Raw genomic sequence first — 26,228 nt, forward strand, 5'->3', positions numbered from 1 at the left:
AACCTGACCCACCACAGGAGCTGAACACGGGCCAGCTTGTGAGTCAGGGGCTGGTGCTGACTGTTTCCCATGGGACAAGAGCTAGAAAGATGATTTTCAGGCATGGAGGGAGAGGTCTTTGTTAGCCACCCCACCTTGAAGGAAGGGAAAAACCCCAGGTCTCCCAGCCTGGAGGAAAAGAGCAGCAGGTGGGTGGGCCCAGAGATAAACTGTGGTTCCAGTAGACGGTGACAACAATGGCACCAGCTGAGAGGCTGGCAAGTGCCAGGCAGTGCTAAGAGCTTTACCTGAACTATCTCAGTTAATCCTCGTGATAATCCAGTGAGGTAAGTACAGGTCATCCTTTCCCGGGGACATCTGTCCTCCATGAAGGGGTATGTGATGGAGGAGCCAACTCCATAAACAGAGCAACTATTGAGAAGCTGAATAGCTGAAGGTAGAACCATGGACCGTGTGTTTGCATACGGAAGATCTGAGCTGGTGTTTAAGGTGCATCCACCCCGTTTCCTCCTCACCTGCTGCTCAGTGGGCAGGGTGAAGTCTGGGCCCACACTTAGACCTAATGGCTGTGAATTGTATTCTCTGGTCAGACTCCATGAAATCAGGGAAACCGTATCTCTGAGAAACTTCCTGAGTAAGACCCAGCCTAAATTCTGCAGGGGCAGATTTACTGGGCTTACAGCCACATAACCTAAATAACTTGACTCCAACTGCTCTGAGAACATATGTTTTGCCCTGTTGCAAAAGAGCCCAGAGAGTTCCCGCTGTGGCTCAGCAGGTTAAGAACCCAACTAGTATCCATGAGGATGTAGGTTCGATCCATGGCCTCGCTCAGCAGTTTAGGGATATCGCATTGACAAGAGCAGCGGTGTAGGTTGCAGATGTGGCTCAGATCTGGTGTTGCTGTGGTTGTGGTGTAGGATGGAGAAAGAAAGAAAGAGGGAGGGAGGAAGAGAGGGGGAAAAAAGAAAAGAGCTCAAATGAAATTTCTCTGCTAGTGACAGTCTACACAGCAGGAAGCCTGATCCATCTTGGGCAGAATCCTTAGCTTGAGATGGGGATTCTTGTTCAAGTGATTTGCTTGTTGGGGGAGTGTGTGCTCATAGCAGAGTGGAGTAAGGGATGCATAACAGGGCGGGGTAAGAAGTGAGACTGATGGTCTTGGTTAGAGTCTGGTTCTGATCCCACAGGGAAACTGGGACCAAACTGTCCCCTAAGCTAGTCCCACCTTGAGGTAAGGCCAGGCCAAGAACTGGGGAAGGGTTTGAAAGTGAGCACCACTTCCCAGGTGTGGTGGCTTCCATTTGACTCCTGGCAATTCTTCAGACCAGGGGCAGCTTGTTAGCTGACTCACAGCACCTGGGAAGGAGATGGGTCCCCAGGGAAAGGGGAACTGGGCAGGGCACCAGTGGCATCCACTCCAGCTTAGTTCTGCTGGCATCCCTCATGCCAGGCTACTGGACTGGCCCAGGCACCGGCCATGCCAAAACAGAGCTGCTTCCCCCTAGGGACTCAGGAGATCTGAGAGGACCCAGGGTTTGTGCACAACCTTGCTGCTGTGAGGCTACTCATGAGGGGTTGGTGGAACCAAAGAGGTTTAGTGTGAAACAAGAGTGTTTAATTTCTTCAGGAAGGTCAAAGTGTCAGCTGGTTAAAACCACAGGGACATGTCCCATCCTGGGCCTAGATTCCAATCATCAAAAAGCCAGTGATAAGGGCAGCTGACTAGACCTTACTCCAGCCCAGGAGTCCGTATAATCATGTCCTGTTGTTACTCTACCTCAGGTGTGTGTTGCAATAGCCAGGGTGAGGGTCCTTCATCCTCTTACTTAGGTGGTGTACCCCCTGAGGCCGAGTAGATGGTGGCTGCTGCTTCTTGCTGCCCTTTGGAAATAACAGAAAAGAGCCATCTCTGAACCACATCAATTCTGAGGTCAGAGGACAGTTGCCTCAGGGGTTCCAAGACCTCTGGGTGTCAGTAGGGGATGCCTCTTTTTTTTAAAAAAAAAAAGAACAACAGACCCAAAAGGAGTCACTTGCCCCTAGGACAGCAAACCAAGACTCAGTTACAGTTTAAGTCACTCCCAGGAATATGACCTTTAACCAGTCAATCTGCAATCTGCAATCACCTGATCAGCACAACTGAGGTAATCTGTATGACCCATTCTACTCCCTCGCCCCAAGGGAAGGCGACCTTGCCTGAAATAATTTATGACTTCCTTGTCCCACCCACTTTCTGCCTTTAAAAACCTTCCACTTTGCGCAGCTCCTCAGAGTTCATTTCTACTTGCTTGATGGGATGCTGCCCAATTCACGACTTGTTAAAGTCAGTTAGAGCTTCATATTTACTCAGCTGAATTTCCTTAACACGCCTACCCAGAGCTGACTTCAATCATATACCCACAGCCTCCTGAAGACTGATCGCTCCTGCTTGGCCATCAGTCTCATGTTTGCCATGGCAGTTTAACAGTGGGGCTCAAATACGTTTGGTTGAATGGAATAGATCCAATTTCCTTCCTTTCTTTCTTTCATTTTCTTTCTTTCTTCCTTCCTTCCTTCCTTTCCTTCCTTCTTCCTTCCTTCCTTTTTGCCACACCTGCAGCACATGGACGCTCCCAAGCTAGGAGTCAAATTGGAGCTGCAGCGGCCTTCACCACAGCCACAGCAACACAGCAACACGGGATCTGAGCCACATCTGGGGTGCAAACTACACTGCTGTTTACAGCAGCACTGGATCCTTTAACCCACTGAGGGAGGCCAGGAATTGAACCCGCATCCTCATGGATACTAGACAGATTCTTAACCCACTGAGCCACAACGGGAACTTGGAATAGATTCAACTTTCAGTAGGCAGTTCCTGAAACAGAAGAAGTTGCGGGAGTCCCCCTAGAGGCCTTTCTGTTTCAGGTAAGATCAAAATAAGTGACTAGCAAAGAAAACTTAAAGGAAGTTCATCACTGGGTTGTCTCAAGGAGACCAGAGCTGCGAAAACTAGAGACCAGCCCCAACTTCAACCCCTACTCCAGACAACTACAAATAAGCTAATCTTAATTTTTCACTTCTGGTAGTAACCTGTATAAATAAGATAGATGAGGAGGTCCCCTGTGGCTCAGGGGGTTAAGAACCCAACTAGGATCCATGAGGACACAGGTTTGATCCCTGGCCTTGCCCAGTGGGTTAAGGATCTGGTGTTGTCATGAGCTGTGATGTAGGTTGCCCATGTGGCTCAGATCCCAAGTTGCTGTGGTTGTAATGTAGGCTGGCAGCTGCAGCTCTGATTCAACTCTTAGCCTGGGAAATTCCATAATGCTGTGGGTATGCCTTTTAAAAAAAGATGAATGAATGATAAATGGATGAATGGATAGATAGAAGATTGCTAGATAAAAATATAAACATAGGTGCTATTTTTTTACATTCAGCTTTAGATGTTATCTATTGGCTTTATACAATGACGATTTAGGTCTCTGATGTCTGACAATTGTCTTGCTATTTTAGTTCTTCTACCTCTATTGTACTCCTGCTGCCGTGCCAGCCCTAAATGGGCCACGTCCAGATCTCATACTGCCCACAGTCTTCTTCCTGGGGAAGGGATAACTTTGTCTTGCTTAAGACCATTATCATTTGAGTGTTTCTCTTATTATTGCCAATTGTAGCTGATCCTAATGGATGAACCTCTGACCTTAGGGTTCAATAGAAATGCCCTTGCAGGGGCTGGGCTTGTCCCTCTGTGACCCTCATATTGCAATACTGAGGTCCTCTAAACATGCAAGTTTTCATTCTGTCCCTCTAAGATGACCTGACTCAGAATCCTTGCACTAGTCATCTCGCCTGCCTGGCATGCTCTTCCTGGCACTACCAACATCCTTCAAGATCTCAGCTCAAATATCACACACTCAGACTGACTCCTAAAAAAAGACCCTCAATCTGGAGTTCCATTGTGGCACAGCGGAAATGAATCTGACTAGTGACCATGAGCTTTCAGGTTCAATCGCTGGCCTCTATGGATTAAGGATCCAACGTCGTCGTGAGCTGTGGTGTAGGTCACGGATGTGGCTCAGATCAGGCATTGCTGTGGCTGTGGTGTAGGCCAGCAGCTGCAGCTCCAATTAGACCCTTACCCTGGGAACTTCCATATGCTGCAGGTTTGGCCCTAAAAAGCAAAACAAAAAACAAACAAAAAACCCTCAATCTAATTTGGGTCCCCCTCTCTGCTGGTACTCCCTCCCATTCTTCTGCTTAAAACTCCACAAGGGAGGAATCTGTCTGTTTTGCTCACTACTATGTACCCAGATCATACAATGATCACATGTGATAGGCAATCTGCAAGTATCAGTAAAAGGATTTTTCAAAAAAGATGAGGCATCTTAACTCACAGAGGCTAAGCAACATCTCAAGTTCACATGGCTAGTAGAGCTGGATTTGAACTCGAGGTTTGTCTGATTTGTTCTAAGCTCAGCAACAACCTTCTGATATTCTGGCTTCCCTTGAAGTTTTCCTTTCAAAAGAAGGGAAGAATTCACTTGTCAGATAAAGACAAGCATCCGGTCTTTCAGGTGGTTACATTTCCCATAAAAAATTAGCAAGGTGGGTTTTTAGTGTGACAATTCCATGTTCTTGTAAGTTTAATGAATGAGACAGCCTTCCCAAGTGTGATCAGCTCAGGGGTACTGACAGCATCAAGTTGCAAAGCTGAGACCCAGACCCTGCCCCACAGGACACTGTTGATCTGCCCGAGGTCAGAATCCATGCTCTGTGCAACCCAGGGGAAGAGAAGTAGAATCAGATGAGAAAAAAGAAGCATTACTCCTGGAAGAAACTGTATGAGCTAGTTAATATACATTGCCAAAAAAATATACGGGAAATTTATGAACTTTTTTAAGGCTATTTGACCAAGATGGCAGAACATAATTTAAATTCAGGTTTTATTTATTGATAGGTTCACTTACCAGAGATTCTGTAGAAGTTCAAACAGCCAGATGGTTCTTATCATCTGGGTGGGGTTGGGAGATGGGTGTGGACAGTACAAATCTGGACTAAATGCTGATCCATGCTAAATGACAGCAAAAGACCAAAAATCCAAGAGATGCAGGAACTCAGAGATTTCAGGAAGCAATAATGCTTTATTGTGTCCCTGGCAGGCACCCAGCCCATCTACCCTCTCACTGTCCTCTGATAGGATCCAGAAGATGTTCCCACTCTCTGCCATGAGAAGCAGGTGAGGCTCTGCTGGCTTTCCTCGCTAGGCCTGGAATGCTGGCTGGAGGAGTTGCTATGAACATGAACCCCCTGATCTCAGTAGCAAAGACAGACAGAAGGAACACAGTAGAGGGGTCAGCAGAACAGACGTGGGCGTATAAACCAGCCCCCTACCTGTGCCCCACTGGGTCTAGTCACTGGGCCTCACAAATGAAAAAGATCAGACAGTACCTAGGATATCCCTAGTTATTGCCATTACTAAGACTTTCGGTTGGGCAAAGAAGTCTGTCTCCAGCTGCCAAGGGAGAGTGAAAATCTCCCACTTACATACCAGACTTTCAATGGAGAGAAAGTCAAATATCTTTGAAGAAAAACTGTTTTAGCACTTAGATGCATATGTGAACCTTCCTTTCAGCCCTCCTGAAGTGTTCACTTATCTGGGGATGGAGGGGAAGGGAAAACACTCAGGCTTGGGGAGAGGGGTTCTGTAGGACTCTGGCTCCAAGCTAAGTCTAATTTCTGGGGACAATAGGAAAGCGTGTGGTCTGGCAGTCCATGGAGATGTTTTAAGAGACCAAGTTTTGGGCCACTGTAGACCCAGTGGAATCTCAAATCCAAACGGGGTTATTTTGAGTATACTGTTGAAAGGAATATATTTTGAAACAGGCATAACCCCCACAATGGATCTGATTAGTGAGGTAAGAGTCTTAGGCTGGTAGCTAGGATAAGCACAAGCTATTAGAATCCCTCTCCCTGCCAAAATGGTAAATCAAATGTGATCCCGTTTTCATGGGGGAATTGTAGAAATTAGTGTTACTATCAAATCTGAGGGTGAAATCATAGTGATTCCTACCACAGCTCATCTTGGCCAGTGCAAAACATCAGGAGGTCTCTGGATTGTTGTGAACTGTAAAAAGTGTGATGACTCCCACTGTAGGTGCTGTTCCAGAAATGGTCTTCTTGTTAAAGCAAATTCATGCAGCTTCTGGCATTTGGGATGAACGCTTTGATCTAGTGAATTCATTTTTTTCCTCGATTTTGAACATCAGAAGCAATGTGTCTTCACCTGGCAGGGCAGCAACACTCCACTGTTATCTTAGCTGTCCAGCTCTGTGCCGCAACCTGGCTCACGGGGACCTTGACCTCACCAGCACAATGTTCCATCACCCTGATGGCATCGTGCTGACAGGGCTGGGGAGCAGCAGTTTCCCTAGAGGCCTTGGTAAGACCTATATGAGTCGGAGGTGGAAGACAAACCACACAAAAACGCAAATGGCTGCTCCCTTGATAAAGTTCTTGGGGATCACGGCGTCTGTTGAGGTCAGAATAGTGTCTCCACTAATGCTGAACACATTCTTACATTTTTAATTCCTTACCACAAAGGCCCAATTTCAGACAAAAATGTCACTTTGGGGCGTCTTGCTCCAACCCATTTACCGGCTACTCAGAGCACTGCTGGCCTTGGGCCCAGAGTAGGCGAAGGCTCTGTCACAGGGAAGCCCTTTAGCACAAATGGTTCTGTCACCAGGCCACCAGACCTGGCAGATCCAGTGGTGTTTGAGGTGTGTATGGCATATTGGGAAGCCACATGGAGCGTGTGGCAGAGCGGAGTGCTGGACGGAGCTTGCTGCAAGTCCTGATCTTTAAAATAAGGCAGGAGAACCCAGGGTTTGGAACCAAGTGTCTGGCCAAGTAACTACAATCCTTTGGAGACATGGCCCTCTGGCCTGCCACTGGGAGGGAGAGTCTAACTGCTAGGCTACAGTATACCAGGTGGCCATGCGGGCCCTTGTGAATAGGGGTTATTGGATCCACCAGCCACAGTCGGGTGTGGCCAGAAGCAAACCATCATTAGGAGGGTGCTCCAAGACAGGCTTTGGAGGCGCTGGCAAGCCATGTGTGGGGATTGCTCGCTCACTCTCCCATGATGCCCACTCCTGCCCTCCAACTGAGCTTGCTTCCATCTATACCTATGCCATGGCTTTAATAGGAGGGGAACTTGTCTTGTCCATTATGGGCCCTTCTTTTGGATTTGGATTTGTTTTCCTTACTCATCATGCCTCTCCCATCAAAAATCCATGGAATTATCAGATGCTGTAGACTTCACTGTGGTGTCCCCACATATTGCATTCAACCTGACCACCACTCTACAGCAGAGTAATGGGTTGATGCCCGTGGAATTCTCCCATCTTGTCAGGATCCTCACAGTCTCGAAGAAGTTAGCTTGACAGTATGGCAATGGTTTGCTGGAAACTCAGCTATGGCGCCAGCTGAGAAATAATACCTTGCAGGGTCAGGCCTGCAAGATGTAGCCTAAGCTATGAACTGGCAGCCAATTCCTGGTCCTATTTCTCCTACAGGCTAGGAAGCAGGGTGGAGCAGGGCACATTATCACTACATCTCAATGCTTTTCTCATATCTGAGGTTAAGGATCAGACTGATATACAGGTTTTAGTCTCCAAGAAAACACATCCTCAAAAGTTCATAGTAATGATTCAAGTGAGTTAGAAGCCTAGGCACCTGGTCATTTCAGATTTCTCATACCTCTGAGCAACACATAACAAGAGATTATGGGAGTAGCTAGGATGATTAACCCTGTCAAGGGAAAATACGATTGCTGCTACTTAGAAGGGAGCAGGAGTACTGACAGACATGGGGAGGTCCTAAGTGCTCCCTGGTACTGCCATGTCCAGCGGCCAATGCCCACCACACAGGCAGGACCATTAAGGAGCTGGACTTTGGAATGGAAGATTTGGGTCACTCCAACAGGCAAACAATCTCTCATCATAAACCCTAGTTCTCATGACCAGTTATAGAAATGGACTGTTGCCTTTACTCACACTTCCCTTCTTGCTGAGTTATGTAATTTCCACAGGTTGCAGAATTTCAAGATGAGATTGTGATAAAAGCAGGAAGAGTATCACTAGTGACACTGGACTCTGGAGAATGGTAGCCCTGGTCATCACCCCTGGACTTTGTCATTGGATATGACCTTGAATGGTCTCCCCAAGCAGAGAGCGGTTTGCTTTTGGTTACATGTGGGAGGGTCGAAATACATCAGATGGGACGAAGGGTGTGTGTGTCAGGGTATCTTTTGTGGTTGCCTACCAGGCCCTTTCTGCCCTCCCACTCTCCACCACTCTGGTTAGAATCCCCGTCCTTTGGGGAACTGCCTGTCTCCGGCTCCACGATGACCTGTGCTCCAGGACAGGAATTTGAATCTTGAGTGGAAGGAGACCCACTGGAGCCTATGGTGATAGCTCCTGGGAGGCGAGTCCTGGAGCTAGCCTGGCTCCTGCCTTTCTCAAGGCCACCTGTGCAGCTATTCCTTTGGCTCTGTGACTTCCCCCATACCCTTTCCATGAACACTTCTTCCTTGCTTAAGCTGGTCCAAGTCCATTTCTGTTGCTCAAAACCCAAGAAACCAATGGAAAGAGTCTCTTGTGAGACCACTTCATACATCTTGCCTCCCAACAGCAATCAGCTCAGAGTCTGGCATAAAGAAAGTCTTCTGAGTAGGTCTGCTGAATGAAGGATGAATGGATAAATAAATCAACAATATTCCAGCTCTCAGTTCACCCAGGCAATTTGGATATGCAGGCTGGGAGAGCTTGGGGCACATTGGGCAAGAGGAAAAAGTGGGGAGAGGCACCTGAGCACAAGAGGAGGTAGAGAAGTCAGAAGTGTCAGAATGGAGGGGTAAACATCAGGCAAGGAAAGGCCTGGGCAGTGGAGAAGGTTGGGAATGAGACGCCTCCGAAGCTCGGGAAGCAGGAAGCAGTCAGGGAGTAGCTGAGAGGCAGGCGCTGGTCGTCCCCTGGGCTGGTCTTGCTGCAGTGGAGGCAGCTGGAGATACTGGGCATTTCCCCAGAGCCCCAGCTCTGCTCTTCCTTCCCAGGTTCCTTCCTCTGTGTTCCTCTTCCAAATGAAGGAGCAACTTCAAAGGCCTAAGCGCCCTTGTGTTAAGGGGCACAAGCCAGCGTCCCAGAGGTGCAAGAAGCACAGCCTGTCTAGCTGTAACCATGGAAGGCTGAGACTGAATGTCAACCCAGGAGTCAAAACATGGATTCATTTTTCCCTGGGAACAAGGACTGCAGAACGCCCCCAGAGAACCTGCCTGGGGAGAGGGGACCCTGACCACATACCCTACAACCACACCAGATATGGGCAAGCAGGACACACAGTTGCTGCCTTTATTGCAATCCAAAGGAGGGGGGCTGGCTCCAAACCCACCCCATCCCAGACCTAAAGGAAGGGCTCTCAGGAAGGACCCAGGTGCTGGACTGAGCATAGCAAATCCTTGGGAGCCTACATATGAGGCCCAGAGCTGGAGCCCCAGGATCAAGACCTACTGGTTGGGGGCAGGGGTCCAAATTCCCAGGCACAGAGACACTCCTCCATCCCACATGTGGATAGACTGCATTTTCTTAGAATTCTCATGGGCACTCCCTCTGGAGAAGAGCCCCAGCCCTCCAACCCTGGTCAAGAGGAAATATGAAATTCACCGTGACTCCACCTCCTTTCAGTATGAACCACAAGGTCCCTCAAAGTCAATGCCTTCCCTCTGGCCACAGATGCTGAAGGACCCTTAGGCCAGCTCTCACCTCATGCACCGAGGGCCCGGGAGAAGCAGGGGAGGGGTGTACTGGGGTGGGATGAGAGGCCAGATTGTCTGCTTCTCACCAGGTATGGTGATAGGGTGGGGTTGGGCTAGGGAAGCCCTGGGGCAGGAGAACAAGCAGAAGTCAGTGAAAGGCAGGCAGTTGGGCTCAAAGCCAAGGATGGAGACCTAGTGCAAGGGGGCCCGGGAAGCAGGTGAGTGCCTGAATGACGGGGGAGGAAGAGCATGAACACGCATCACAAAGCCCACTGCACAGGATACTACAGCCTCTGGAGAGGTCCTGAGCCCCAGCTGGGCTCAGGGACAGGTTAGTTGCAGGATTAGCTGGTGTGAATGAGGCAAAACAGCTGAAAGGAAAAGACACCCTGAGAGTCACCAGGCCAGACAAGCAGAGGAAGTCCAGAGCCCTGAGGAGAGGTCAGGGCCCAGTGAAGGGAAGAGGGTGAAGGCTGGCCCGCATGGCCCCGGAGTGTAACACTCACGGCAGGGGCTGGGGTGAGGGGGTGGTGGCAGAACTCATGCAGAGGACTCAGGGAGCCTCCAGCAGTGGCCAGTGTAAACTTCAAGGAGGGCCTAGGCCGCCAGGCACTTGGAGGTGGGGCCTGGGGGCCCTGGGCGGTGACGGCACCAGGAGAGGCCACCGGGCTGGGTGCCAGGCACCAAGCCATCTGATGAGGAGCCGACTGAGGAGAGGCTGCTCAGAGAGGTCCCGAGTGGTGCCTCCTCAGTGAACCTCCGTTTAGTTCCGTATTAGGAAAGTCTCCGTTGGTTCGAGCTGCTTCCTTGTTGGTCTGCTGCTGGGTGGAGGCCCCCAGCCTCCTGGTGGGGCTACCGCATGCCCTGGGCCTTGGGGCCCCCCTCTTGGATGGGAGGCTGTCCCAGTAACTGGGTGGTGACTGCCTCTGAGGCCTGAGGGGTGGCCTTGGAGCTTGGGGCACTCTTCCGGGCACCCTGGGGACTGGGGGGGCCTTTCTTCTGGGGCTGAGGACTCAGTTGGGGGCCCTTCCTGCCGGCAGATGGGCTCTTGGAGCCTTTGGCCTTGGCTTGGGAGTGGGCAGCCTCAGGGCCCTTGAGGGGTTTTAGCCCCAGCATCTCACAGAAGGTGTTGCACTGGTGGGAGGAGGCAAACTGGTCCAGCAGGGCAGGGAAACAGCTCTCCTTGAGGCCTTGGTATCTGCAGCCAAACAGTAAGAGCTGAGTGGGGGTCCCACCCAGAGTGAGAGTCCTTGGGGGGCAGACCTTGGATGGCCATGACCTGGGTGTCATGCCCAAGGTACATCCTGCCTTACCCTCGGGTGCTGGAGAGTCCACCTCATGCCACTCAGGTGGTAACATCCAAACCTCAATTCCAGACTGAGGTCTCATTATACCCTGACCCCTGGCATTCATCATGTGGGACATTACTTGGTTTGAGGATGATCTGCCTCATTAAAATAAATTAGAGCAGACGCCAGGTCACCACTCTACTCACAGGGCCCCTGCTCTTCTACACCATGACGAGCTTTCACAAGTGAGAAGGAAGAGGAGCAGGTATGCAGAGCCCAGGACTGCAAGTGGTCCTGTGTCTGTGTGTCAGGGGCACAGTGGGTGGGGATCACTGGCCCCTGAGACATTACTCTATGGCCTTAGGGCCAACTGGGACCATTGGTCACAGGTCCAGCACCTCAGGGATGGAGAACCAGAAGAATCTGGACATTTTACACCCTGAGCAGACCCTCAGAGGGCATCCTGTCCCCAAGAAGCACTTACCCTCGCAGTTTGGTAGCAATCTGCACATCAGTCATTTTCCAGTCAACCCCTGAAAAGAGAGAGAGTTGGGAGTGGTTGGCAGCCTGGACCAGTTCCGGGGCCCCCAAGTCTCCAAGACAGATGTTGACTGCGATGAGAACGTGCCAGATTCCAGGGCACATCTCCACGTACCTCTCACTGGGTATCACCCCGGTCTGTCTCATTGGCATTGTGGGTATCTCTGTATTATTTGTGGTCATAATATTCTCATTTTTGCAGGTGAGGAGATAGCCTCAAAGTTTAGTGACTATAGGAGTTCCTGTCGTGGCGCAGCAGAAACAAATCCAACTAGGAACCATGAGGTTGCGGGTTCGATCCCTGGCCTCACTCAGTGGGTTAAGCATCTGGCATTGCCGTGAGTGTGGTGTAGGTCACAGACATGGCTCAGATCTGGCGTTGCTGTGGCTGTGGTGTAGGCCAGCAGCTGTAGCTCCGATTTGACCTCTAGCCTGGGAACCTCCATATGCCTCAGGAGCGGCCCTAAAAAGCAAAAAAAAAAAAAAAAAAAAAAAAAAAAAGTTAAGTGATTGCAGCAAAGTCACATTTATTCACCCATTGAATAATTGAGCGCCAACTCTATGCAATGGCCACTGTGAATCAAAGCCCAATCTTTCTTACTCCTAGGTCCAAAAGTCTTCCAGCTATGCAATCCTGCCTCTACTGGATGAGATCAGGTCACAAACTGGGCCGGCCTCTGGCTGAGTTAAAATTTTATTCTTCCTCTTGACAGATTAGCCCAACTGGGCAAGAGAGAGAAGGGGGAAATGTGAAGGGACATCAGGGCTGGGCCAGCAGAAATGTAACACTGGGTAAGACTGGCTTCCACATACTCATGAAGGCAGCAAGCAAGCACTCTAAGAAGCCCATAGGGCCCCGTAGGTTAAGACAGCCTTGAAGAACAGCCAGACCAGTGGTGACAAAGGAAACAGTTCGCACCCCAGCCAGTCCACCCCAGCATCTTAGCTCTCATGCATCAGTGCTGTGACCCTCTTTTCCCATTTGCACATTGTCTGGCTGCCTTCCTCCAGTAACCTACCTCTCACCAAGAGGCCTAAGTACCAGTGGATGATAGAGAGGCACAAATCTGGGCCGAAGAACCAGGCAGACTTGGATATAGCTTTTAGCGCTGTCACTTTGGTGCTATGTGTGCTTAGCCAGTCACTATCTCTAATCCTCGACTGTAAAAGTAGGGCTAATGCTGCCCATCTTACAGGGGGATTGAGAATCACAGTATGTGCAGGATGCTAACTTAGTGTCTGGAACACAGTAGTTTCACAGTAAATATTAATTTTTTGTCATTTCTCCATCAGCATGTATCACATTCCATTTTGCATTATAATAATGATGACTGCTTTCACTTGTACAGAATTTTGGTTTGCAGAAGGCTTTCACAAATATAGTCTCATTTAGGAGTTCCCTTTGTGGCGCAGCAGAAACAAATCCAACTAGCATCCATGAGGATGTGAGTTTGATCCTTGGCCTCACTCAGTGGGCCAGGGATCTCGTGTTGCTGTGATCTGTGGTGTAGGTTGCAAATGCAGCTTGGATCCTGCAATGCTGTGGCTGTGGTGTAGACCAGCAGCTTAGCTCTGATTCGACCCCTAGCCTGGGAACTTCCATATGCTGCAGGTGTGGCCCTAAAAAGCAAAACAACAAAAACAAAAACCAAATACAAGTCTCATTTAATCTTCATGACAAGTCTGAGTGATAGGCAGGGAAGATATTATTATTTCTAGAGAGAACATATGCTTATTGGACTTCCTTTGCTGGGAAGAATCTGAGTAACAGGAGTAACAGAAATAAACTAAAAAGAAGACACAGAGACTAAGTTTGTTTACTTAATAAAAAGCTACCAAAGCCAGAGGGGGGAGTGGGGAAGGAGGAAAAGTAAGGCCATGATGGAAGAGTTTGGGAAGTATGGAGAGTGGAAAAGTTCAGAGCAGAGCTGCAGGGAGGAAGGGAAGGGAGATTTTGAAAAGGTGGTTATGGGGTTTGATTTAGACCCTGTGCGATGTTCTTTGAAAGAAATTATGTTTTAATTTTAAGTGGAGCCTGAAGTGCATGTCCTTAAATACAGTTGCAGTTATAGACTGGGCTCCACGAGACCCTGATTTGTCTCAGGGCTGCATACAAAGTGGTTCTGTCCAATGCACTTTACAAGATCACTGTGAAAGCAAAGGAGAACACACAGGAAAGTGTGCACAGGCTAGCAAGCACAGCGACCCCACCCATCCACACATGCTCCTGCACATGCACACGTGCACTTCATACACTCATACCTGCCAAATCGGTGACAAGGAAGCCACCATTTGTCCACAGATACAGCCAGTGCTGGAAGGTCTGGCATTTCTGCACAGCCTCAGAGCTGGTAGGTGCTGCTGGAGCCGCAGCAAAGCCCCATTCCCGGGAACAGTAAGACTCCAGGGGCTTGCCCAGGTCCTCCTCCAGGGTAGCATATGGGATATTGTTTGCAGGCCGGTAGATCAGATACAGTGGGATGATCCTAAACATAGTGTCACCCTGCAGTGAGCAGGAAGGATGGACCCAGAGAGCTCCTCCCTCCACCTCAATGCTATACTCCTGCATCCAAAAGGAAGACCCTTCCAAGAATGGAGCTCTCAGCTCTGGGCCTGAAGAACAGCAAGGAAGGGGTGGGGGGTGGGATGGGGGGAGGTTCCACACTGAGTTCAGGAAAGGAAATGGAGGTGGTTGGCTTCCGAGTCCTGTCTATTCTCTGAGGTCTGTGGGATTAGAACTGAACCCTGCTATGGCCTCTGTGCTTGGGTGAGGGATGTGTGTCAAACAGAAAGGAATTCCTCTAGAGAGGATTCAACTAGACTGTGCTCAGTGCCAGCTAGACCCTAATACTCAAGAGCTAAAATTCCAAGTCTCAGAATGGAAACAATTACTATTTATAGCTGAATCCTTAAAAACCCACCACACTGGCCCTGCCTGCCTATCACATTAGAGTCCTGATCAGTCTGCCTAGAAGCTTTGGCCTACCCCATCACCTTCAGAGAGGCCCAGAACCTGCTGGGCCCAAATCCTGCAATCAGCAAAAACTGGGCCAAGGAGTGGGGAATTGGGGTGGGTGGGAGGAGATTGAAGACCAGAATACAAGCTTTTCGAAAGCAGGTAGTGGATCTTGAGGTCTCTGTTTCTAGAGTTTGTGGAACAACTGAGGTGAGCATGGGGGTTAGTTGGGGCCCATTTGCTCATGGTCATTACTCAGGATGCCCCGCCAGAGGCTGTGAAATCATGTTCTTGGAAGAAGCTCAAGTCAACAGGTCAGCACAATGCACTTACTCAGGTACCGCCCCAAAGCCAGGCGTGGCCCGGGCTTCAGCTGCAAAGATCTTGCAGTACTCTCGACTCATGTTCTGGATCTTGCACCCCTGTGGATTAAACAGAAGCAACTCTAATCAGCAAGGAAGTGCCTCTATTCTCTGGGGTGCCTCCCTCTAAGTGGGAGGCCATCTCCTAGAGGCTGCAGGGAGGTATTATAGCCCTGGGTGAGGTGGGGTTCACTCCTACTCTCCTCCCTACTTTGTACCTCATGCTTCTCATTTGTAAAACAAGAGTCTTGGACTCGTTTTCAAAGTGGTCTCCAAAGCATGGTTCCTGGAGCCCTAGTGATAAGTGGCAGTACCCCAGGGGCCATGCTGTGAAGAGTAAGGCACCCCCCCCACCCCCACAATCACTCCCTTTTTATTTCACAAATAAGGCTTCTGTGCAAGATAGATTTGAGGGCAGTGGAAAAGTTTTCTGTTGAAAAATATAGTTTGAAAATGATGCCTCCAAAGACATGGCCTGGGCTGCATCTTAGGCTCTCGTCAAGGTAAGGCTGAGATTAAGATGGGTTCCACCTCTATACTGGGCTTCCCAAGAGGACCCAGGCTAGGAAAGCAGAGGGATGACAGAGCGGAAGGATGGGGCAGGGGCAGCGGACAGTACCTGGATGGTGACATCGTAGTTTCTGCCCAGGAGAGAAGTTTCACTGCTGGGCCCAAACACAAGCAGACTGGACACCTTGATGATGCAGGTGCGGCCTGACTCGAAGATGGGTTCAAGCCCATAGATGACCTTGGCCTGGGAGGCCTTCCGAAGGCCATACCCGTGTCTACTCCCTCGGAGCTCCTCGCTCACCAGGCGCCCAAAGAGCTTGTCCCCCCAGCAGCCAGAGTCAGCCAGACCCTTAGCAAACACCATGGGGGTCATCTCAATCTCTTCTCCAACTGAAAGGCAACAAGAGAAATGTGGAAAACCAGACGCTCCCACAGGACTGAGATGGGGCCTGGGGGGCAGGAGAAAGTGGTACAGTCTCCCAGCCCACCCCTCAGCTACGCTCACTCTCTGTCCATTACTGCCCTTTGGCTGGGTGAAAAATACCTTGGTGGCTGGTCCTGCTGTTGACCAAGGGCTCCGACCTGGGCAAAAGGCACAGGCTGAACTAACCCCTTGTGGGATGGTCCCTTAGCCCACCTCTTCCCCCTAATCTTCTGAAATTGCAATCCTTCTCCACCCTCCTCCACAAACCGTATCCTAAACCAGGAGGGAAAGGGTAGCCGATGAGGAGACAAACATGGTGTTTGGAACAGACACCAAGTCTTTAAAGAGAGCAGGGGCACCCATTCCTCCCCCCGGAAGCATCATACCTTGACCTTCTTCTCTGGAGATGAATCCTGACAGCACTGTGTGGACAAAAAGAAAAGAAAGCAGCTGTCGTCAGGTGGGTCTGCCCAGGGAGAGCTCCATCTCTGCAAAAAATGACTGCTCCCTGCCCCCGACTCAGGAGCCAGACCTTAAGTAGAGACCCCTTGGGATCGGGGGCAGGGGTCACACTCACCCTCGGCGCTGAGGCAGAAGTCAGTAGAGGCTGAGCCATGCTCATTGTGGATGGTGCATCGATAGACGCCGCAGTCTACAGGGGACGCCTGCACGATGGCCAGGGCCGCAGGCCCCTCATCTCCTGCACTGCAGAGGGGAGACCCTTCCCATGAGGCCATCACCACAGTACAGCCCAGGGCCAGACTGAGATCCTGAGGCTCCTAGGACCCCGCTCTCACAGGCTGCTGTGAATCCAGGTTCTGAGAGCACTGGGCAGGTGGCAGGGGGCACTGTGGTCAAGGGCTGGTCCTGGAGCACACAGGTCAGGTTTGCAGTCCTGACACTTACTAGCTATGTGACTTTGGGCAAGGGACTCAATACCTCTGAGCCTTAGTTTCCTCCTCTTTACTATGGGAATACTAGAATCTTTCTAGTAGGGCTGTTGTGAGAATTAAATGAGGTGACAAATCCAAAATGCCACGACAATGCCCCGACCTTATTATTGCTGGAATTAATCAGGGAGCCAGGTCAGGTGGCTTACCTCCTGCCCACCTCGCCCACGGGGCGCTGATCCTTGGCCCATGTCAAGACTGAATCACTAAGAATGTTGAAAAACTGGCACCAGAGCTTCAGGCTGCCCGAGGCATCAGGAAACTGCTCCACCCGAATTTTCCGGATCACCTGTGGGGCTGGGAGCCCGGGCACAGTTAGGAGGGACAAGCCACTCTCCTTCCATCTTGTGCCTGCTCTGGCCTTGGCCCTGCTTCCCTAGGTATCTTTGGTGACACAGGCTGAGAGAAAACAGGACTCAAGTCCCCACATAAACCCATTACGTCATGGCCCCCACCTGCATCCTGCTTGTAGCTCTGAGGCTTTTGCCTTGACTTCTTAGCTTTAAAGAACCCACCATATCCCCGCTCCAGGCCAGGGAGAGCTTCACAGCTGAGATCACAGACAGACAGCAGTCAAGACAGGAACTTGAGTTCCTAACTCTAGGAACCTGCACTTCAGTCCTGTCTGTACCACTGTGTACTCAGGAGGCAAAGAGGGACCTGTGGTGGTGATGGTGATGACAGAGCAAGGATGCTATGGAAGCCAGGCCCTGTGCTAGGGACTTGATTTATCCTACCCATTTAACCCTCACAGTGTTACAAATCTGGTACCATGACCAACTTGAGTGGTAAAGCCAGGATGAGAACGAGGCCTTTCTGATTCCAAGGCCCGTGGGATTATTACACAAGAATACCTTTAGGAAGGGACACTGAGCCCCTAGAAGACACGTACTCCAGCACTGTACTCTCCTGCACAGCCCACTCCTGTGAAGCTGTACCTGTCCCTCCCTGTTGCTCACCTTTTAGCAGGTCTTTGGCTTTCTTTGGCTTGGCCAGAGTATCCTGCTTGCCTTCATCGGGGGCCAGCTCTGCATCCAGACTGCCCGCCTTGGAGCTGGAGCTCAGGTCTTCGGCTTCCAGCTCCTCCTCCGCCCGTGGCACCTCCAGCATGCCTGCCTTTCTGCCCTGAGTAGGTGAGCGTTTCTCCCGCCTGGGAGTTCCCGGGGATCCAGGTGCAAGGCCCTTCCTGTGCCCCCGGGGGGAAACGGAGGGGCTCTCCCTTTCTTCAGGCTTGGTTGCCTCCCCATCTCCTGCTGCTCTGACCTTAGGGAGAAACCTCTTCCTCCGGGCCCCCAGCGCCAGTTCCTCGGGTGTAGCTGCAGGGAGATCTGTCAGAGCTTCCCCCGGGACCTCCTCCTCTTGGAAGGACTCCTGGGCCCTGCTCTCTGCCGACAGCAGTGCCTGCCCCGGGACTGCCTGGCCACCCACCTCCCTCAGTGGCCCACCCATGCTGCTCTCCTGAGAGGTCCCCAGGAGGCCTGGCCCCTCGAGGGAAAGCTCTGCCTCGCCCTCACTGGATGCTTCTGAGGCCAGCCCAGGCCCTTCCTCCTCACCCACCACGATGGCAGGGACAGAGAGAGGGCTGGGGCCAGGGCGCCGGGCAGCAGCCAGGGCCTTACGACCGGCCTGCACCTCACGGTCCAGGAGGCCGGTGAGGCGGCGGGAGGTACAGGGGCTCAGCAGCAGGGTCTGCGCACTCTGCACCAGATGGTTGTTCTCCACGCGCTCCAGGATGCGCCTCGACGTCCGAGGACTCAGACCGGCCACTTCCACGGTGGGGGCCAAAGTGGGCGAGGGTGCCAGGCCTCCAGTGGCAACTCCCTCTTGGACCTCAGTGCTCCCTCCACTCGTCTCCGAGCTGGATAGTTTTAGCAGCAGAAGCAAGTAGTTCTTCAGGGAATCTATGAGGCCAGGGTCACAGGTCCGGGGACCTGAAGTCCTCCCTTCCGTGTCTGGTACCTTGGCGCAGGCCCCCTCACCGTTAGCTGCCAGGGTTTCTGGTGGGTGACTCTGGCTGGGGGTCCCCGGCCCCAGGCGAAGTGGGAGAGCTGAACTCAGCAAGGCCTGGTCCCCGGAGGGCTGGAAGGCAGTTGCACTCATACGCTGAGAAGCTGGGGTGCTGGGCAGCCCCTCCTGTGACTTATCAGTCAGGCCAGCCCCCGGGGGAGCGGGCAGAGTGGGCACCTCTGGGCTCAGGCCCACTGGAGGACAGCCACCCAGATCCATAGATGGCACCTCCCCTGTCTGTGCCTCCTTGGGGCCCTGGGATAAGCCCTCCTCTGGCTTGTCCTTAACTGGACCTGGCCACTGACATCTCTCTCCACCGTCTCGCATCTGCTTCAAACCACCCCCAGGAGGCAGCTGTGCCTGGAGAGTGAGGCCCCCTGCCCGGGGACCCAGCACGCTTTCCTCGCCATTCCCAGAGGCTCTTCCTGCTGCCTCATCAGATCCGAGCATAAAACCAGGTTTGTCTGGGACAGAGACCTCTTCTGGGGTCTGGTCAAAGCACTCAACAATCTGAGGAGACCCAGGGTCCTCCGCAAGTGGGTGTTCAGGGGCTCTCGGCTGCGGGCCAAAACTGGGCATGGACTCCGTCTCTGACTGACCCTTCACGGCTGTGGGAATGCTCCCCTCTGACTGTGTCCCCTTATCTCCCCCCACCCTTCTGTCGTCCCGTATCCTCTCATCTGCCCGTGTCCCCATTCTTCCTTGTATTACCACATCCTCCTGGGAATTCCTGTCTGACTCTGGTCTCTCACTTTCCTGGGTCACAACATCCCTTTGTGTCTTCCTATCTGCCTGTGTCCTCTGGGCCGTGTGTGCTCTGTCTCCCTGCATCCTCCCATCCATCTGCATCTTCCCAGACACCTCTGTATTCTGCTCGCCTCCAGTTTTCTGCCCAGCGGCCGTTCTCCTGTCCTCCTGGGTTTCTGTGTCCATGGGCTCAATGGTGCCCTGACTTCTGCAGGTGCCGTGACCAGCAGAGATGGTATCAGAGCTGTGGCTGGCCGATGTGGTAGGAGCTATGGTTGCCTGGGACTCCTGGACCTGAGAACAAATGGGCAAAGAGCAAGAACTTAACTACCTATACCTTACATGTATCTCTTTCCAATCCGACACCCAGCCTCCTCTGACCTCATCCAGAACTGCCACGACGAGAATCCTGCCTCCTGGTTTCTCAGGCCTGCTAGGGGTGACAAAGTCTCGAGCCCACCCACCTGAGTCTCTAATTCCAGGATCTAGGCCAGGGAATATCCAGAATCCAGGGCTCGTTCTGGCCCTTCCCACCTCTCCCTGAAGAAGTCCCGCCTTTCCTGACAGATCCTGCTCAGGTACTACCCCACCCCTCACCCCTGCCATTTGGAGGAGACTATCTTCTCCCCAGGGCTTCCGAGCAATGAATATGTCCCTCTCTTGTGGCACTGACGGCCCTAGACAGAATTGTGGGTGAAATAGGAGAAGTCTCTCGGACAGCATCAGAGAACAGCATCACCATCAATGTTGAGTGAGGGGTAACTACATGATGCCATCCAGAGAGGGTTAAAGCCATTATGAATGACACCCATGCCAGGAGATCCACGAAACATTATAATGTTACCCTTCTGAACATCTGCTATTGGCAAAATGCTATACAAGGTCCTTGTTTATTTTTCAACTATAGCTCCTCATTTATTCCTCACAACAACATGAAATAGGAAAAGTGTCTCCATTTTAGAGATGAGAACAATGATGGTCAAAGAAGGGATGCTGTTTGTCCATTATCAGGTAGCAAGCAGTAGAGTTCAGTTTAGAAGCCAGGTGCATCTAGCTTCAAATCCCATGTTCTTTGCTGTTATACTATAATGTCACACATTTAAATATAATTCAAGGACTTCCTGTCTAAAGATAGTGTCATAAAATAGTAATTTGCCTCTTCTCCTCTTGGCTATACTCAAAACCAACAAAGAAAACAAGAAAAAGAAAAGTGAAACAGCCTACTAGAGGCAGATCTCAAAAAGCACCAGCAAAAGTGTACTCCTAAAAAAACCTTCTGGAAGTTGTGAAGCTAAGAAAATTGTTTTTGAACATACAAGGACTCGAGGAATATTGTTCACATGGCCCTGGAGGAAACTACTGGAGAACAAACTTTGGTCAACCAACAGATAATTGAGGAAACCACAGTGAAAGAACTGATGGTGAGCATTCAATATATATTTAACCGTAGAACCAACACTAAAACCCAAAAAGTTTAGAGTGGCAGATCAGAATGTCAATGTCTGTGCCCTGATAATGCAGAAATGACACAACTAGCACAGGAAGGGAAGGGGGAAGAAGGTAGCAAGCGGAGTAAGTACCTTGATTGTTCTCATTATATGAGCCAGGAATCAAAGGCATGACTCAAAGCTGAAAACCCAGGTAACAGAAACATAGGATATCTTAATTATGCAAAGATAGTCACTTAGAAATAAAACTGTGAGCTAATAGAAGGTAGAACATGAAAGAGAAAAAAGGTGGGGAGGAAGTGGAAATACTATCATTGCTTGTCAGAAAAAAATTAAAAAACACTAACAGATGCAATAACTGATGATACATGAAATTTAAATCATACATTATTACACACAAATGTTTCTAAGAATTAGAACACATACAAAGCCAAAGCGAATAGGCCATATATATGAAAGATTTTAATATATATATATATAATTAAGCTACATTTAATTTAAGTACAGAATTTAAAGTTCCTTTACTGCCCATGGAATTTTGAATGAATGACATGAATACAAGAAAAACAGAAAAGTGTGGTGACTATCAGGAGCCATCAGGTATGAATCCAACTGACTGAGAATGTTAATAAATATGCTCCTCCAACTTCTCGACAAACAGTAAGAAATGAACAGACAAAAATGCCTTGGAGCCAACAAACAGTGCTGAGCAATATATTAGAAGCTTCTTTTAACTTCTGATATTCTATGATTAGGAAATATTAATATGGACATGAGATCTATAAATTTATAAACAAAATGCTGACTTTGCACACAAGACTCATGGGAACAGAACATTTGATTAAAGCTATCCTCGGAGTTCCTGTTGTGGTTCAACAGTAACAAATCCGACTAGTATCCATGAGGATGCGGGTTCAATCCCTGGCCTTGCTCAGTGGGTTGATCCAGCATTGCTGTGAGCTGTGATGTAGGTTGCAGATGCAGCTCGGATCCCGTGTTGCTGTGACTGTAGCAGCTATAGCTCCGATTCTACCCTTAGCTTTGGGAATTTCCATATGCCTCCGGTGTGGCCCTAAAAAAATAAAAAATAAAGCTATTCTCTCCCCCAGATTGATAAGTTTCTGAGTCCTATGGAAATTACTTCTTCAGTATCTCAATATCCATTTCCTTCTTTCTGCCTCCGCTGCCAACAACTGAATCTAAGCTGCCAACAATTCTGTCTTGCCTGGACTACAGCAAAGCCTCCTAATTGGTATCCATGACTCTGGTCCTTGCTAAACTTGCAGCCCAAGTGATCATTCCAAAATATAAATCTGATTGTGACACTCCCCTACTTAAAAGCCTCTCAGTGGCTTATCATCGCTTACAGGATAAAGCCTAAAAGCCCTCGCTTAAAAGAGCAAAAAGTGTAACGAAACTCTCTGCCCGCCAGTGTATGAGGAAACAGGAATCATCAGCACAGCCTCTATGGATAGCAATTTGGCATTATCTAATCCAGCTAAAAATACTTATACACTCTTTGACCCACAGTTCCATTCCTAGGAATCTACCTATAGATATACCTTCACATACGAATGGACTTACATGCAAGGATATTCACTGGTACATAGTTTATAATAGCAAGACTAGAAATTATCTAAGTTACATTAATACAGGACTGATCCAATGAATTACAGTACATTCACATCCCAAGTAAAAAATATATCCAAATGAAAAAGCAGGGTATGGCATAGAAAGTATCATATGTCGACTTTGTATGGAAAATACAGAGATGTGCTATTTGTAAATGCACAGAAAATAGGTCTGGATGGATACCCAAGATACCAGTATAGCAAATGACTTCAGGAAGAGGAATGGGGTGGTAGAGGGAAGAAAAGAAGAACGATTTAATATTCTCTAAATACCTTTTTTACTTTTCAAATTTTATACCATGTGCCTATGACTCACATTCAACAAAATTCAGATAAGAATGAAAATGAGTAAGTAAGCAGAGCATTGCAAGGTCACTGAGACCTGTTCTTCAGCAAGGGTCCCAGGACTGCTTCTCCAGGTTCATCTCTTGGATCCCTCCATCCAATGACACTAACTTACCCATACTGACTACTGTGCTATTTTTTTTTTTTTTGGTCTTTTTTTTTTTAAGGGCTGTACCTGCGGCATATGGAGGTTCCCAGGCTAGGGGTCGAATTGGAGCGATAGCTGCTGGCCTACACCACAGCCACAGCGACACCAGATCTGAGCCAAGTCTGTGACCTACACCACAGCTCATGGCAACGCCACTGAGCGAGGCCAAGGATCGAACCTGCGTCCTCATGGATGCTAGTCATTCATTTCCGCTAAGCCATGATGGGAACTCCCAACTGTGCTATTTTATAACCATTTTGTTTTTTCTCTGCTGGACATTCTCAGCCTTCTCATTGCTCACTTGGAGGGCTCTTTCTCCTCCCTGAAGGGTCCACACAAGTTTCTTCTCTTCTTTGAAGACCTCTGAGTTCCCTCCTCCACCCTGCAAAAACATAAGTGGCTTCCTATCCTATACACCCACGGCAAGTGCACCTAATTCTATCATTATACACTCATCCTATGTGGCAGTTATTTGTTTCATATGTCACCTGCTAATCTGTGAACTCTTCCCCTCCAAAGACGGTCCAGCACAGGCCCAGGGTTAGACTTGGTCTGTGATAACTATATATTGGTTGAGTAATTTCTGTATATTTCTACAAAGGCTGACCTCATTAAACACTATGATGTTATGCGTGTGTCCACAGGTGAGTGCCTGCATCTAGAACTGCATGGAGGTATGACAGGAATGTCATGTATTTCTTAAAAATAAAAATCATGTGAGCTGGGATGAACCTAGCTGGTTCTCTGTGGACTTTTTCATTCCAAAGAACATTGATAGATTTAATTTGTCATCCTGTCTTTCTATCTTCACTGTAAATGCTCAGAGATTAAGGACCCAGTCTGATTCACCTTTGCATCCTTCATAGGCTCAGGCAGAGGCACATAGGAGGTTCGCAGGAATGAACCACTGAAGTGAAAAGTACTATGCCTGCAACTCTCTAAAATGTCATGGCCCTGGAACACTGGTTTGGGGAGGTGGACACAAAACCGGGGGCTTAACAAGGGATGGAGCACAACGGTGTCAAGGACCTGGAATCAACTTCCTTGAAACCCAGATCCAGAGCTCATAGTGGGGCTTAATTATCTTTAAATATTTGTTATAATTTCCCAGTGAAATATTATGGCCCTAAAAAAATTTTTGGGGGGGGGATTTTAAATTACAAATTTAATTTCTTTAACAGTCATATCTTATTTCATTTCTGCATGAGTTTTAGTAGTTTGTGTTTTTAAGAGTTATTCTATTTCATCTAAGTTACTGGTTGAACTTGTGTGTATATGTTTTCATAGTAGTCCTTTATTATCCTTTTAATGCTTTCAAGGTCTCTAGTGACATCCCCTTTCATTCATTTTTTAAAAGCTTTATTGAGGTATAATTGACAAATAAAAAAGTATACATTTAAAGTGTACAACTTGGAGTTCCCGTCATGGCTCAGTGATTAACAAACCCGATTAGTATTCATGAGGACGCAGGTTTGATCCCTGGCCTCGCTCAGTGGGTTAAGGATCTGGCATTGCCATGAGCTGTGGTGTAGGTCGCAGACATGGCTCAGATCTGGCATTGCCGTGGCTGTGGTGTAGGCCGGCAGCTACAGCTCTGATTGGACCCCTAGCCTGGGAACCTCCATATGCTGCGGGTGTGGCCCTAAAAAGACAAAAATTTAAAAAATAAAGTGTACAACTTGATGTTTTGATATAGCTATATACTGTGAAATGATCTCCACAATCAAACTCCTCTTTCATTCTGAATACAGGTAACATGTATGTTCTCTCATTTTTTTTTTCTTTGTGAGTCTTGCTAGACGTTTATCTATATTACTGACATTTTCAAACAACAAAATTTTGATTTAATTTATTTTTCCAAATGTTTCTTCTCTCAGTTTCATTGTTTTCTGCTCTTTTTATTATTTCCTTCTGCTTGCCTTGGGATAATTTTGTTCTTCCATTCCATTTCTACTTCCACTTCTAATTTTTCAATATGGGAGTTTAGAGTATTGATTTCAGATCTTTCTTAATTTACTCCCCCCCCCTTTTTTTTAAGGGCCACACCCACAGCCTATGGAATTTCCCAGGTTAGGGGTCAAATCAAAGCTGTAGCCACCAGCCCACAGCACAGCCACAGCAATGTGGGATCCAAGCCACATTTACAACCTAAACCACAGCGCACAGCAACACCAGATCCTTAACCCACTGAACGAGGCCAGGGATTGAAACTGCATCCTCACGGATACTAGTTGAGTTCACTACCCTTGAGCCACAATGGGAAATCCCCTTTCTTATTTTCTTTTTTTTTTTTTTTTTTTGGTCTTTTTTGCTATTTCTTTGGGCCACTCCCTCGGCATATGGAGGTTCCCAGGCTAGGGGTCGAATCGGAGCTGTAGCCACTGGCCTATGCCAGAGCCACAGCAACTCAAGATCCGAGCTGCGTCTGAGACCTACACCACAGCTCACAGCAACGCCGGATCGTTAACCCACTGAGCAAGGGCAGGGACCGAACCCGCAACTTCATGGTTCCTAGTTGGATTCATTAACCACTGCGCCCTGATGGGAACTCCTTATTTTCTAATATAAATATTTCATGCTATAAATTTTCCTCAAGACACTGATTTGGCAGCATCCAAAATTTTGATATGTTGTATTTTCACTTGCATTCAGTTCAAAATATTTAACATTCCTGAATATAATCAAAGCCATTTATGATAAACCCACAGCAAATATAATACTCAATGGGGAAAAACTGAAAGCCTTCTCACTCAAATCTGGAACAAGACAGGGATGCCCACTCTCACCACTGCTCTTCAACATCGTTTTGGAAGTCTTAGCCACAGCAATTAGACAAACAAAAGAAATAAAAGGCATCCATATAGGAAGAGAAGAGATCAAACTGTCACTGTATGCAGATGACATGATTCTATACCTAGAAAACCCTAAGGACTCAACCCCAAAACTCCTTGAACTGATTAATAAATTCAGCAAAGTGGCAGGATATAAGATTAACATTCAGAAGTCAGTTGCATTTCTGTACACCAGCAATGAAACATTAGAAAAGGAATACAAAAATACGATACCTTTTAAAATTGC

At 48.9% G+C, this 26,228-nt stretch overlaps 1 protein-coding gene across 2 annotated transcripts in view; it reads right to left on the reverse strand.

Moving 5' to 3' along the window:
- Positions 1-9,375: 9,375 nt before the first annotated feature.
- The window catches only part of ALPK3 (alpha kinase 3), a 51,402-nt gene continuing 34,549 nt past the window's right edge, over positions 9,376-26,228 (reverse strand). For both annotated transcript variants that reach the window (XM_084968460.1, XM_021098900.2), the window contains 9 exons: positions 17,784-19,872; positions 16,974-17,121; positions 16,452-16,579; positions 16,261-16,296; positions 15,560-15,840; positions 14,912-15,000; positions 13,885-14,108; positions 11,567-11,615; positions 9,376-10,991 (listed from right to left, as the gene is read on the reverse strand). In XM_084968460.1, the coding sequence (XP_084824586.1) occupies positions 10,646-10,991; positions 11,567-11,615; positions 13,885-14,108; positions 14,912-15,000; positions 15,560-15,840; positions 16,261-16,296; positions 16,452-16,579; positions 16,974-17,121; positions 17,784-19,872 (3,390 nt within the window). In that variant the 3' untranslated portion in view covers positions 9,376-10,645. The remainder of the gene's footprint in view (positions 10,992-11,566; positions 11,616-13,884; positions 14,109-14,911; positions 15,001-15,559; positions 15,841-16,260; positions 16,297-16,451; positions 16,580-16,973; positions 17,122-17,783; positions 19,873-26,228) is intronic.

The sequence above is a fragment of the Sus scrofa genome, chromosome 7 (assembly GCF_054392235.1).
Source record: "Sus scrofa isolate SSC_HxYL_T2T_F1_AM1 chromosome 7, Sscrofa_HxYL_maternal_Yorkshire_Landrace_v2.0, whole genome shotgun sequence".
Lineage (NCBI taxonomy): Eukaryota > Metazoa > Chordata > Mammalia > Artiodactyla > Suidae > Sus > Sus scrofa.